Raw genomic sequence first — 14,222 nt, 5'->3', positions numbered from 1 at the left:
GAAAAGTAGTCATAGAGAGAATTACTAGAAGAAGAGACAACAAAGATAAAAACAAAAAAACTAAAGATGGATAAAAGGCTTTTAAGTGTGGTGTATATTGTGGAATAAAGGCAAGATAATAAAGGAATAAAGTGGATGATAATATAATAAAGGCTGGGCTATTTTCCTTCTTTAATTTCTTTTTTTCTTAACTTTCTCCTTGCATATAATAATGGATAATAAAATTAAGAATTAATAAACCGAACTACTGTTAACCTAATTGAAAAATTATGTGAACAAAGATATCTTAGCCTTACCTACTATATATATCTTCTAACATTTCCCAGAGTCTTGAAATACAGCTTAATTTTATCCGAGTGTAAAATATCAAATTTAAGAGGTATTTAAGTTTACTACAGTACGTACCTAGAAGACTAACAGAATAATTTTTTAATTTTTAAAAAAAATATATATTACCAGACAGAAAAGGAATAAAGTGAGGAATATATTCCTCTGTATAAGACTTTCAGTCTTGTTCGTAACAGCGCTTATATCTTTCCACAATGTTAAGAGTACTAATTTTGCTAATATATATTTATACATTATATATATAAACATTATACTAAATATGTGAATGCAATCAATATCTATTTAATGGTTAATGGTTAGATGCATTATTGAATATATAATATCATAATAAGTGGGGTTCTATAAAGAAAAGAAAAAAGGTGGGATAGTTGGGATGAACAATTTAAATCCATCATTGTATTTTGATTTTGGTACTTATAGACTTTAGTTTAGGTGGTAACCTTGTTGGCCACTATAAAAGTGAGAGACGTATTGTAGTTTATAAGTTAATAATAGAGATCGAAGTGGTTTATTATTAAGATAGAAATAGTTAATTAACAACTAAAACAGAAAGGCACTATGATAACCTTTCTTTGAAGGGATTCTATATTTATTTAAGCATTAGCTGATTTATTTAGGCTAATATTTCATAGATTAAACTAACCCAACTTTTCAAAGATTCTTGAAAATTTAACCGTTATATAGTATACTATATTCATATTGTACTACTAGATTATATTAATTAATACTGAGATTCATTTTACTATTTGGCACATTTATCATATTAATTAATAGAGACTAGACATTTGAAAGTCACACCTACTATATCTCTCTCTCATGTGATGAATCTGAACGAATTCAAATGACATTTGTACTACTTTGGAATCCAAAGGGAGCATCATTGACATATTGAGTAAATCCTTAGAAACAAAATAACAACACTACTAGTGTAGTAGTGAGTATGAAAGAGAGGATATGTTTTATGATCTGAAATAAGTTGAAGGGTTTTTTTGCAAAAACATATATATCCCACTAGCTAGCTATATTATCAACCTTAATTTCAATGGCATGCTAATTAATTAAAGTCTTAGTTTCATATATATATATATACATACAGTACAGATCTTTTTCTTCTGATTCCTCTGTGCATTTCTTACAGGTTTCAAGGCTAGTGCCACACGTTAAATTAGCAGAGCTACATTAATAATTATCATCGGAAAGAATAGCAATAGTTATTAAAATGTATATAATAATCTAAAATCATAGAAATTATTATAGAATTAATTTATACAAACAACATTCTGTGTGGTTAATAATTTGATGACAGTCGTTATTTCCATATTAATTTCTTTTGTTGTAAGTAATAAATTATTCACATGATTAGCATGCAAGACACAACTGCAAATCCAGAGACTTAAAAGGGTCTACATTATATGGAGGCATTTATATATACGAATTCAATCTTCATGCATGTCATAACTTCTGAAAGTAACAGAAACAATAGCTGACAACCCCAAGAAAATTAAATAAAAATGGTAATTAAGGGCATGATTTTCGTCATATCTGATATATATATATATGTCTGTCTGTCATAGTAAATTAATTAATATGCAAAGACATGAAATAACATCCATTTGGCTATTTCTTATTTTGAATTCAACAACTTGTCTTTAGTTCTTGGATGGCTTCTAGACACTGTACGTAATAAATATGATCGATAACCAAGGGTAAGAGTAGTGATCTAACCCAGCTAATTGTAAGGGGTAGAAGTGTCAAATCAGTATATATCTATATTTTTAGAGGCTCCTAAACTGTACATACATGAAATAAAGAGGAGACTTTGCTTATTTAATTTTTTTATCGGGGTAAGAACATGCATTTCTTTTTATATTTCTCTCTCTCCCTCTGTAGTCCTCTCCACTCTCTGACACACTACTCACTATATGGCGTAAACTTGATGTCTGATAGTGCAAGCAAAGCAACCCTCTCATCAACTTTATTTATTTATTTTTTCTTTCTAATTTTAATTTTCTCGTAAAACTCACTTCCGATTTCCTTTTTGTCTGTAAAAAAATCTGCTTTTTTTTTTTCTCTCTCTCTCTCTCTCACTACTACTATAAGGCATAAGATCTTGTTTAGTGCTTCACTAGCAAAACCCACCTCCTAAACTCTTTCTCTTCTCTTCTCTTCCTTCTCTCTCTCTCTATTCTTGACTGTCCTTTTGCTGTAGAGTTAGCCTGTTCATCAATATTTCTCTACCTAAAGCTTTTTTTTTTCTTCTTCTTCTTCTTCTCTTGATCAAACTCTTGCACTTAGCAGCAGCGAAACTATCGCTGTATATAATCTCAACAAGGGTTTAAAAGAAAAACTTTGACGCTGGTTTTGTCTGTTCAAGCGTTCTTCGTGTCATCAGATGGCTTGTTTGTGTTCTCTCTCTTCATTTCTATTTCTAGTGACAAATAAAGAGATAAGAGAGAGATAGAAGGGTTTACTTATTGATCTTTTTCCACATAGTCCTCAAATCCTTTTTTTTTTTTTTTTTTATTGATGAAAAGTCTTTGTTTTGAGTGTCTTGACTCATGACCACCATTTCTTTTCATCAGAGAAGATAGACAGACATATATATATATAAAGATGCAAACAGCCGAAAGAAAGTGCTTTATTTGCAAATATAAGTTGGCCACTTCTCTGCTGCGGCCGCCAGTTTTTGGGGTGCAGTATAATTAGTATATGCATCTTCAATTTCTTTTTCCTTCTAAGTTGACTTCTCAGGAAAATGAAATGGATATTCAAAGTATAGCCATGAAGAACCTTTTGCACTTGTTCTTTGATCAAAAAGCTTGGCCCAACCAGACCCAGCATAATATATAGTTTATACTCTATCTCTCTTTCTCTCTTTCTCTTTCTCTTTCTCTGTGTGTGTGTGTTAGTGTGTTTATTTGTCTAAGCTCACTCAGTTCGTTCCTTGTGACTTCTTTTCTTGCCCTTGGCTTGGCTTGGTCTGCAATAGAAAAAGGTGTGTCAAAGACATGATGCAGCACTAAGGGAGAACAATAATTCACTGTTTCTATTTCTCCTATTGTGTTTGCTTCAAAAAGAGTGGACAATTTTCAAGAAGAGTTCAATCTCTCCTAGGCTAGGATATATTTTAAGAATATTATTTTTCACCACTTATATTTAGTTTCGAATTATTTTTCTATAGGCTCTGCTAGCTTCCAATTCAATACATACACTCTCTTCCTTGTCTTGTTCCTTTCTTCTCTCTCTCTCTCTTTTTTCCTTTTTTTTTGTTTTGTTTTTGGTCTCCCCAACAAGAAAACTACAAAACACGGCCTGAGACCGAGACTGAGAGAGGAAGAGGGGGAGAGAGATCACCAAAAACAGGCAATATTATCATGGAACTTTCAAGTCATCAGGGAGACATCCCAATCCCCTTAAACAGTAGTCCATATGGGGATGGTGGGCATGGCCATCTGATCCATCATGACCCTTCACCCCACAACCACATAATTCCTTCCTCAGCAGTACCCCAAATCCCTTCCAATAATGGCTCCTCCATCCCCACAAGCCTGGAGGACCATGTGCCCTACAATAATAATAAGAAAGGTGTCAAGTACAGAGAGTGCCTCAAGAACCATGCAGCTGCTATGGGAGCTAATGCCACTGATGGCTGTGGTGAGTTCATGCCAAGTGGAGAAGAAGGAACCATTGAAGCTCTCAAGTGCTCAGCCTGCAATTGCCACAGAAATTTCCACAGGAAAGAAGTAGAAGGTGAGCCTACCCCTTATGATCAGTTCCACCATAACACTAATTCCCCACATCTCAGTAGAATGGCTGCTGGGAGGAAATTCATCTTAGGCCCTCACAAGGGTATGTTGGGCCCTGATTCATTAGGTTACCCTACAGCCACAGGTACTTTCATACCTTCAAGAACAGGCCCAATGCCCCATCATATGATCATGTCCTACAACATGGCCGGGTCCCTCCCTTCAGAGTCTGATGAGCAAGAAGATGTCGGTGGTAATGGTGGTGGTGGTGGTGGAGGTGGTGGGTCTGTGGCCTACAGGCCTCCACAGTTGGCCAAAAAAAGATTCAGGACAAAGTTCACTCAAGAACAGAAGGACAAAATGCTTAACTTTGCTGAGAAAGTTGGATGGAAAATTCAGAAGCAAGAAGAGTCTGTAGTCCAACAGTTCTGCCAAGAGATTGGAGTCAAGAGGAGAGTTCTTAAGGTTTGGATGCACAACAATAAACACAATCTAGCCAAGAAAAATCCTCCATCTGCCTAGCTAATTAAAAAGGAACAAAGATGAAAATGAACTCTTTTTTTTCTCTCTCTCTCTCTCTCTCTTTTTGTTTTTTAGTTTCTTCTTTCAACTCTTAAGTAGTGTTTTTTCACACTGTACTATTTGTCATTTTCTCTCATTCTCTTTTGTCTTTATTTTTTTCTGGGTTTTTGTTGGTACTTAAAAAATAACATTCGTTTCTGCTACTTAGTATTAGGAACAAACTAGGTTCGGTCTAGTGTTGGATATGATATATTGATATAATTCTTGTCTAATCCATTTATTCGGTGCAAATATGGATTCAGATTTGAGGTGTTCGTGATATGAATCTGCTGAGGTACTCCAGGAGATGTAATACTAAAGTTAGTCTAAAGTAGTAAGAACATCCTAATTAGTTTATTGTTATACCTTTTCTGTCTGATGAACTTTTTCTTGGTTAGTACTTTGCATATTTATTATTATCAAAACATTCCATTAGATTGTGTAAGCGGAGAGAAAAGAAAAGCTTAAAGAAACACCATGCATATATAATAATAATAATAATAATAATAATATAAAAACAATATAAAAACAATATATGAATACATGCAATAATTAACTTTGGATGCACTTTTGCCGTTATTAATCCCTTTAAGACTGCATCTCATTATTTGTAATTTCTTTTGTCTTTTGTGAAGCTAAGTTATACATGCGAGTTTCTTATTCCTGCTTTATCTCTATACTTTTGAGAAGTAATCACTTCGTTAACCCTCGAGTTAGAACACACTTTTTCTATTCTTTTATTTTTCATTTCTTAATTACTCAAATAAAAGATCTTACAATCCTAATTAACTGTTCCATATATCTAGCACAAACTGATCAATGTGATATTTAGGTTGTTACTCTGATAGATATAATAATTAGAAGCCATCTTTTAATTTTCTTTATTTATCCGAGAACTATCGATTCTTTTTTGGCCTCCGAAATAATTGTTTTGCATTGCAAACATCTAAGAATTTAAACATTTATGAACAAACACCATTATGTTACATATCATCTGAAAAGTAGATAGAATGTTGGTGTATTGCTCAGTTGGAAAGGCTAAAAATTATAATTGTATTTATTTTGAAGAACGATACTTAAACTAATCTTATCAATTAATAATTTAATTTTTGGAGTCAAACTTTTTATTTTGATTTAAACATATTGAAAGATAGAAACAAAATTACACTTACCCACCCCAAATTGAAATTCTTTTTGAAGTATACGATAGTAGAAGAATTACAAAAATATGTTTTCCCAAATTGAAATTCCTTTTGAAATATACGATAGGTAGAGTAATTACAAAAATACAGTTCCTCTTCTTCTTCATCCATCGTCGACCATCCCATACATGATAAAAATAGATGAACAAACAATAAATTATTCAGAGAATTCAACATAAAACAACCTTAATAAAACAACATGTATTTAGTTTTTTAGGTATACGAAAATTTAGAGATGAGTTAGTAATACACACCTCCACCATTATGTGGAGCTTGAGCAATTGTCATCTTAACCCTATCAATAACCAAGAACAATAATTAGAAGATGAAGTAGAGATAGTCTATTTTGCAGCATCACACTACTGCACTCAATAAAACTCTATCTCAATACACTCAGTGAATTTCAGAACCCCTAACCATAACCCTTAAAAAAAATATAGTATATATTAGACATATACCAAATATAGAGAAATGAATTAATATGGTTATTGGGCATTGAGTGTTGGATCAAAAGAGGGTATGTAAACCCAATGGGCTGGTCACATAGTTTTGTAGTGTGTGTCCAAAAAAACTACCTATATATTTAAAAAAATAGCACCATCCCATTATGGTCTCCAATAATACCATTATCATGCTTAAACATATATGGTTGTTTAACAATAAAGTGATGTATTTATACTAGTCCACATAATTTATTTCCAACAATTATTTTACTTGGACAGTATAAACAAAACAAAACAAAACAAACATCACATTGTATAATGAATATCTATAAGTCAACACAAAGTCGAAACAATAATGTAAAATATCATATCAACAGGATATACATATTTTAACGATCAAGGCTTACAAGATTCACAAAAGATAACAACCATAACAAAAATAATGTATTCAATAACAATAGAGATAGAAAGACAGAACATATCTCATTGAATTGTCACTTAACCAAGCAAAAAAATGCAACCAAGGCATAATGGTAAATATAGTGACCAAAATACATACATTGTGCGTGTAATGTATAAAGTAAAATTACAAGCAATCATTACAAAAACACCAACATGTTTATCACAAACAATCAAACATAAAATTAGCTATCACTAACACAAAAGGGTCTAAGATCTGAACAATCCCAGATGAAATACGTGTTCTGGAAACACACAAATAGGCAAACCCTTAATTAGTGAATCCGCTAACATATTGGTTGAAGGCATGTGTGTTCTATTGTAATGAGGGATTCTACAACTTGTTCTTTAACAAAATAAAACTTGATTTCCATATGCTTAGAACGAGTAGTGCTCCCAGTGTTAATGGGAAAAGACTCAGCTGCAACATTGTCACAATACATCTTCAGCGCTCAAGAAATGGAGTATATAACTCCCAAAGCTGAAATGAATTATCGCAACCAAGCTGCATGACAAGTACACTCATAACATGCCATGACTTTTGCATGCATTGACGAAGTAGCTATAAGTGTCTGCTTGACACTTTTCCACGAAATAGCTCCTTCAGCCATCATGGAAATGTAACAAGAAGGGACTTTTTATCATCCACACAGCCTGCATGATCGGCATCACAAAATCCAACCAAATTAAGAAGCTTAGATCGTCGATATGTCAACATAAGATCCTTGGTACCCTGAAGATACCTCATGACTTTCTTAGCCGTTTTCCAATGGCTCAGTCTCGGATCACTCAAGTATTTATCCAACACGCCAACTACAAAGGTTGTATCAAGGCGTGTACAAACTTGAGCATACATCAGGCTGCCTACAACAGATGCATATGGGACGAAATTCATATGAGTTCTTTATTCATTGTTTCAAAGACACTGATCTTTAAAAAACTTATCACCCTTCACAATAGGAGCTTTCATAGGAGAACATGATTGCATATTGAACCTTTCCAGTACTCGGCCAATATATGTTCTTTGGGATAGTCTCACAACACCATTAGCCCTGTCACGAAGAATCTGAATACCTAAAACATACGAGGCTTCTCCAAGATCCTTCATATCAAAATGGCTAAACAATAAATTCTTTGTTTCAAACAAAAGATTGGTGTCATTAGATGCGAGCAGAATGTCATCAACATATAATACTAGAAAAATGTAACTAATCCCACTCATTCTCATATATATGCATTGATCAACAATATTCTCCTTGAACCCACTAGCGCTGACAACTTTGTGGAACTTTAAATATCATTGTCTTGAAGCTTGTTTCAACCCATAAATGGACTTTTGAAGCATACACACCATATTTTCTTTCCCAGTCACCTTAAAGCCATCTGGTTGAGTCATATACACATCCTCATTCAATTATCCTTTCAAGAAAGCATCTTTCATATTCATCTAATGAAGTTCTAAATCAAAATGAGCCACAATTTCCATGATAATCCTAAAAGAATCTTTAGTGAAAACTGGTGAAAAAATTTCTTTATAATCAACACTTTCTCTTTGGCTATGACCTTTTGCCACAAGTCTAGTTTTATACCTTTCCACTTGAACATTTGAATCACACTTTGTCTTAAACACCCATTTGCAACCAATGGGTTTACATCCTTTAGGCAATTCCACTAAGTCCCATTCCTCATTCCTGTACATGGAATTCATTTCATCATTCATAGCCTCCATCCATAGATCATTTTGAGGACTAGTAATTGCTTCTTGATAAGTGACGGGATCTAACACATCTTCAATGTCATACTCACGTTCCTGAAGATAAACCACATAATCATTCGGTATTGCAGGTCTATGCATTATTTGAGTTCTTCTTAAAACAACTTCTTCAGGACCAATAGGTGGAAAATCTTCTACTTCCTCACCATATGGTTCATTATGAGCTTCTACTTGAGGTTGGTAAATTGTAGGTGCAGCGGAAGCAACATGAATAGGACTAGGGATTAAGACACAATCTTCCCTAAAAACTATCTCTCTTGGCCTTTAACTTTCATCAAATTCATCTTCAAAGTAGTAAGCTTTATCTGATTCAATCACTCTAGTAGTGTGAGTAGAGCAATAGAATCTAGAACCTCTTGATCCAAGACAAAAACCAACAAAAAAACCACTAATGGTTTTTGGATCAAGTTTCTTAGACGGGGGATTATAAGGCCTTACTTCTGCCTTGCATCCCCACACATGAAAATTTTGGAAACTGGGTTTCTTATTAGACCATAAGTCATACGGAGTCTTTGGAACCGACTTGCTTGGTACTTGGTTCAAAATATAAGCAGCAGTCCTTAAAGCCTCACCCTACAAAATTTTTGGCAAAGAAGAATGGTTAAGCATACATCACACCATGTCAAAAAGCGTGTGATTTCTTCTTTCGGTGATACCATTTTGCTCAGGGGTCCCAAGCATTGTGTATGTTGCAACAATACAAAAATTATGTAAATACTTAGCAAAAGGCCCAGGGTTTCTACCAGTCTCATCATATGTAACGACCCAAAAATGCTAATAGGGTTTAGTGCCTTGATTAACATGTCGGGAGGGCATAATTGGATATATGTGTGATTAATTTATTAAATGTGTGACTACGTGGCATGCATGATTTATATGATAATATGAATATATTTATATGCATGTTTATGAGTATTAAATATGCATGTGGGCTCGTTCTTGTTTATAAGTGCATATTTGTAATTTTGGCCCGTTAAGGGTATAAATGTGATTATATGTGTTAAATGGTTGGAACCACATTATTATGTGGATATATTCGCAGTATACGGCTCAAGGAGATCCTAGTGAGCGGATTAGCAGAATAGTCACAGTGAGGTTTAATACCCGGCTCAGGGTGAGCCTAGGGGTATTATGGAAAACTTAACATATATTTGAGATTTATCGAGTAACGAGTAAGTATTGGGTGATTAGTTGGGCATGTCAGGATTAATTGGGAATTCATAGGACGACTCAAGGAATTAGCGGAAAATGAGGAAAATGACCATTTTTCCCTTATGGGCAATAAAAGGGTTGTGTTATCACTAAGGACGTTTTGGTCTTTATGTTGAGGATACAGTAGGATAAACTTTAGGTCTAAGCCAAAACAAATTAGAAGCATCTCTCAGCACACCCTCTCTCTTACTCTCACGTTCTCTCTCTCTCCCTTTGGAGTGCTTTGAAGTTGAATGAAGTTCTTGAAGAGAAACCAGGGAATTGAGCTGGAAATCTGGGGAAACTAAGCTAGGAACAGTCAAGGAATTGCTGAGGAGTAAAGCTATTAACTAAGTAAGACTTTAAACTCTAACTTTTGAATTTCTAGTTGTGCTTTGAGCATGTTTAGGGACACCTGAGGGAGTGTTTGAATTTGGGATTTAAGGAAGTTTGAATTGGTGTTTTAGGCTATATGTGTTGTTTATGAGGTGATATTGGGAATTCTGGACCTAGTTTTGGCTTGGGTATATATTTAGGGTTGAATTCTGAGGCTGTGAGTTGGGGAAAAATGCAGAAAAAACCAGGGATTTCTAGGTTCATGGGGGCGCGATGCGACCCAGTTCATGGGCGTCGCGACCCGCGTGCCCCAAAAGGCCCTTGGGGGGGGGGGGGGCTTCTATTTCGTGGCCGCGCCACGACCCTATAAGGCAACTCACAACCCACCTACCCTTTGAGCTATGGGCTGACACCTCTGACTTGGGGGTGCACCGCGACCCTTAGGGCCAGGTCGCAGCCCGTCTAGGCAACCTTAGCCAAATTTGGTTTTTAGGCTCGGGGACTTTAACCTAAGCGCTTGAGACAAATTATTGACGATTACTCGATTTAGTAGAATTCGAGGTCCTAGAGGCTAGCAAATTATTTCGAAGAATTTAGTTGGATTTAACAGTTATCCATTGTCGCTTGTGACTAGGGTTACCGTTAAGGCTAGAGATTAAGGATCATGCTCAGGAGCGCTCCACATCCTCCGCTCAAGACTTGAGGTAAGAACATACTGCACCCGAGATGTGATTGGGGCTGAGATCCCCTGTAAATGAATATATGTGAGATCATAAATGTATTGTGATTGGAAATTTATGGATAGGTAGGTTAGTATGTGCTGATTTCGATTGCGTACTTCGCAACTTGTATACATATGCTATGTTTGATGTGAAGTCCAGCCTAAGGGAGCTGGAGCTGATGTTATGCATACTGAACGCAGCTCGGCCTAAGTGAGCCGAAGTTAGCTAAATAACTAGAGGGCTCGACCTAAGGGTTCTGACTCCTAATATTGTATTAATAGTGATTTATATGTTCAGATTAGACTATTATTGTTGCCTAGTTTAGCACTTGTATTCTGTTGTTAACTGAACTGGTTAATCTAAAGTTTATTGTTTACACTCTTTTGTTATCTATGCTTGTTGAATTTAGTTTTCTTGCTCATCCTTGGCTCACGGGTGCTACGTGGTGCAGGTAAAGGCAAGGGGAAACTGAACCAGCCATGAGTTGGAGAGCTTTGGGGGCAGTGTGTACATTGGCAACTGCTCGACTGCCATGGTCGACGGATTTACAGGGACTAGAGCCAAAATTTGTATTTTTCCATATAGGTTGGTTGTAGTTATATTTATTTTTTAGGGTTGTAACCACCATGTAAATGTTATTTTTGGGATCCCATGTTTCAAACTCTTATTTGAATGAAAGTCGACCATTTTACAATCAAAATCTTTTGACCCTAACCTGTCAGCTGACTTTAGAAAGACATTTATGTTCCAACGACTTGACTAACAAGTTTTGCACTATTTTAAACACACAGTGTAACAGTCTTGGTTATCCAGTGCATTACATCTTGGTATCAGAGCGATCTAGGTTTAAGGGTTCCTCAAGGTTTGGTAACCATATATGTGATTACATGTTTGAATGTTTAACTGAAATATAAATGCTTTATATGCACGTTTATTAGAGAGCATGAGATATACTGATAAGGCTTGACTCTTGACTGTTATGTGAATATGATAAGGCGTGCTTATTAGCATTACTACTGTATGTGAAAGATTATTTTAATGCCTACTTGTATTATGATTGTGTGATGTTAGTTGAGTTTCGGCGTTGGTACGTGAGATGATTATAAACCTGTTATCATTGCCTTACCAGCCGAGTCGTTGATTGTAGATAAACTTGGAGAGTTATGCCTCCAAGGTGATCAATTCAACTAGTCGACATTGGGGTTGAGGCTAGAGATGATGAGCAGGGTCAAAACCCTCCGCCAGTTCCTGAGCACTTGCAGCAGTTGCTTGCTGATATGAAAGCTAGACTTCAGAGTTAGGAAGAAGAGATTCGCCTTCTGAGGCAGCAGGCTTCGCCATGGAGTGCAACACCTAATTTGCCACATGTTGTGGCACTAGTTGTACAGCCGCCTAATACAGGGAACAAGTGGGATTCTCTTTACAAAAGGTTTAGGAAGCAGCATCCTCCAACTTTTGAGGGAGGACCAAATCCACTAAAGGCTGAACAGTGGATGAGTTTGATTACCTCTATCCTGGACTTTATGAGGGTGGAAGGAAACAACAGGGTGGCCTACGCCACTTATATGCTTCATGATGATGCCTACATCTGGTGGGAGGTAGCGTCACAGACTCGAGATGTTTCAATTAGGGTTTTATGCCCTAATTAAAGCTCAATTTCTTTGTAATCTCATTGATATTATCAATAAAAGAATAGAAATCATTTTTTGACTTGGTCAATCACTTTGCTCACATGTTTTATTTTCATGATTATTTGTTTAATATAAACTTCTATTAAATCCTGAGCATATAGCTAATCGTATTTATAGTGGCGTAATCACAGTGGAATATAAATATGATTATATGTTCAAAATAAGTTACTCCTACGATTAGTTAGTGCACATGATTTACACTGACTTGCCAATTTACAATATGATCTACTTACACATTGTAGTGTATGTTCTTTCCAAAACATTAGCAAAGTAGATAAGATCGGATGTATTTGTTACATCAGACTGGACCGATATTGACAGTAGATAGGATAAGTAAACATACCATTATTATACAATCAATTCAATCTCAATTCTGAGTGGTTAGTATTCTAACTGATTGTATTATTTGAGTTCTTTGACTTGTTCGTTACCAGCTTACCCTACGGACTAGTCCATACTTACATCTTGGGAACTCGTTAATATAATTTAGTGGGAGTGTTAATCATAGATATGAACATCTATAGCTTTTGATGAAGAAATGAAACGATGGTTTCCTTTTAGTTTGGTTCAAGGTGCTAAATGATAGAGATCTCATTTCAGTAATTAATATTAGTTTACTGAAATATCATTTACAAGGAACTAAGTGTTTTAAGGATTAAATTCAATGAGGGATAAAATAGTATTTTAGTCCCATCTCATTGTAGACCGTCTATAGAGGATTGAGTGATAATTATAGTTGTAACAATGTATAATTAATAACGTATCTTTATTTATTGTAGAGTGTTCTATGAATTCAAGAGTGCAATTCTGAGTCTTTAGTGGAGTCACAAGGAATTAATAAGTTGATAAAATTATTTGTTAAATTTATTGGAGCTTGATTTCATAGGCCTATGGTCTCCATTGTACCTTGGATAAAATCATATAGATAGCCTCAATTAATTGATTTAATTATCAAAGTTGACCAGGTCAATTTTGGATAGTTTCACAAAATTGTGTAAGTTAGAGAAGAAAAGAGAAATTAGAGCATATTTATTAATTAAGGTAAATTGGCATATAAATTAATAAATAAGTTTAAATCAAGGCTCAAATTATAAATAATTAATTTGATAAATGATTAAAATAATTGTTTAATTAATTAAATCAATAGAAAATAATACATGCCTTGATTTTAAGTCCAATGAGCTTATAATTAAATAGGAATTTCGACCTAGGGCTGATAATTTGCCATTTTTTTTATTGATTTTTATTAAATAAGTAACCTAATTGAGTCTATAAAATGAATACTACGTGAGAGATTAAAATCGCTTGACAAGTTTTTGAGAAGATCAGAAGATGTAGTCTTGATGCTCTAGGTTTTAGATTCTCTGTACAACATAAGTCTTTTTCTACGCCTCAATATTCTTTTCTCTTATTCTCTCTGTATCTATCTCATATGTTGAGAATTGCCCACTATAGTCTAGGTGATTCTAAGGATGTTTTGGAAGGCTGTGAAGAAAATTGAAGAACGATTCAGTTTCTTGGTGATACCCTGCGACAGAAAGGATACAAGGGTTAGAGAAACTGAAGAAATGACTCAATCATTCCGCTGCACAATAATGTAAGTGTTCTTATCACTATCTTTGTGTGAATTCAATTTTAGAAACATGTTCTAGGTTTTTTATATTAATTTGTTTAATATAAGATTTACATGAAAATAAATAAAATCATGTATAAGTTTTCCCAACAACTGACCTCAGAGCCAGGTTAATC

General features: G+C 34.8%; 1 protein-coding gene across 1 annotated transcript; it reads left to right on the top strand.

Moving 5' to 3' along the window:
* Nucleotides 1–2,169: 2,169 nt before the first annotated feature.
* Nucleotides 2,170–5,018, top strand: LOC133800839 (zinc-finger homeodomain protein 4). Its single transcript, XM_062238906.1, has one exon. It carries the CDS (start codon nucleotides 3,723–3,725, stop codon nucleotides 4,614–4,616), a length of 894 nt encoding a protein of 297 aa, XP_062094890.1. The 5' UTR covers nucleotides 2,170–3,722; the 3' UTR covers nucleotides 4,617–5,018.
* Nucleotides 5,019–14,222: the final 9,204 nt, after the last annotated feature.

The sequence above is a fragment of the Humulus lupulus genome, chromosome 1 (genome assembly GCF_963169125.1).
Source record: "Humulus lupulus chromosome 1, drHumLupu1.1, whole genome shotgun sequence".
In the NCBI taxonomy this organism is placed as follows: Eukaryota; Viridiplantae; Streptophyta; class Magnoliopsida; order Rosales; family Cannabaceae; genus Humulus; species Humulus lupulus.
Note: the sequence above shows the minus strand (reverse complement) of the source record. Positions and strands in the feature narration are given on the sequence as shown.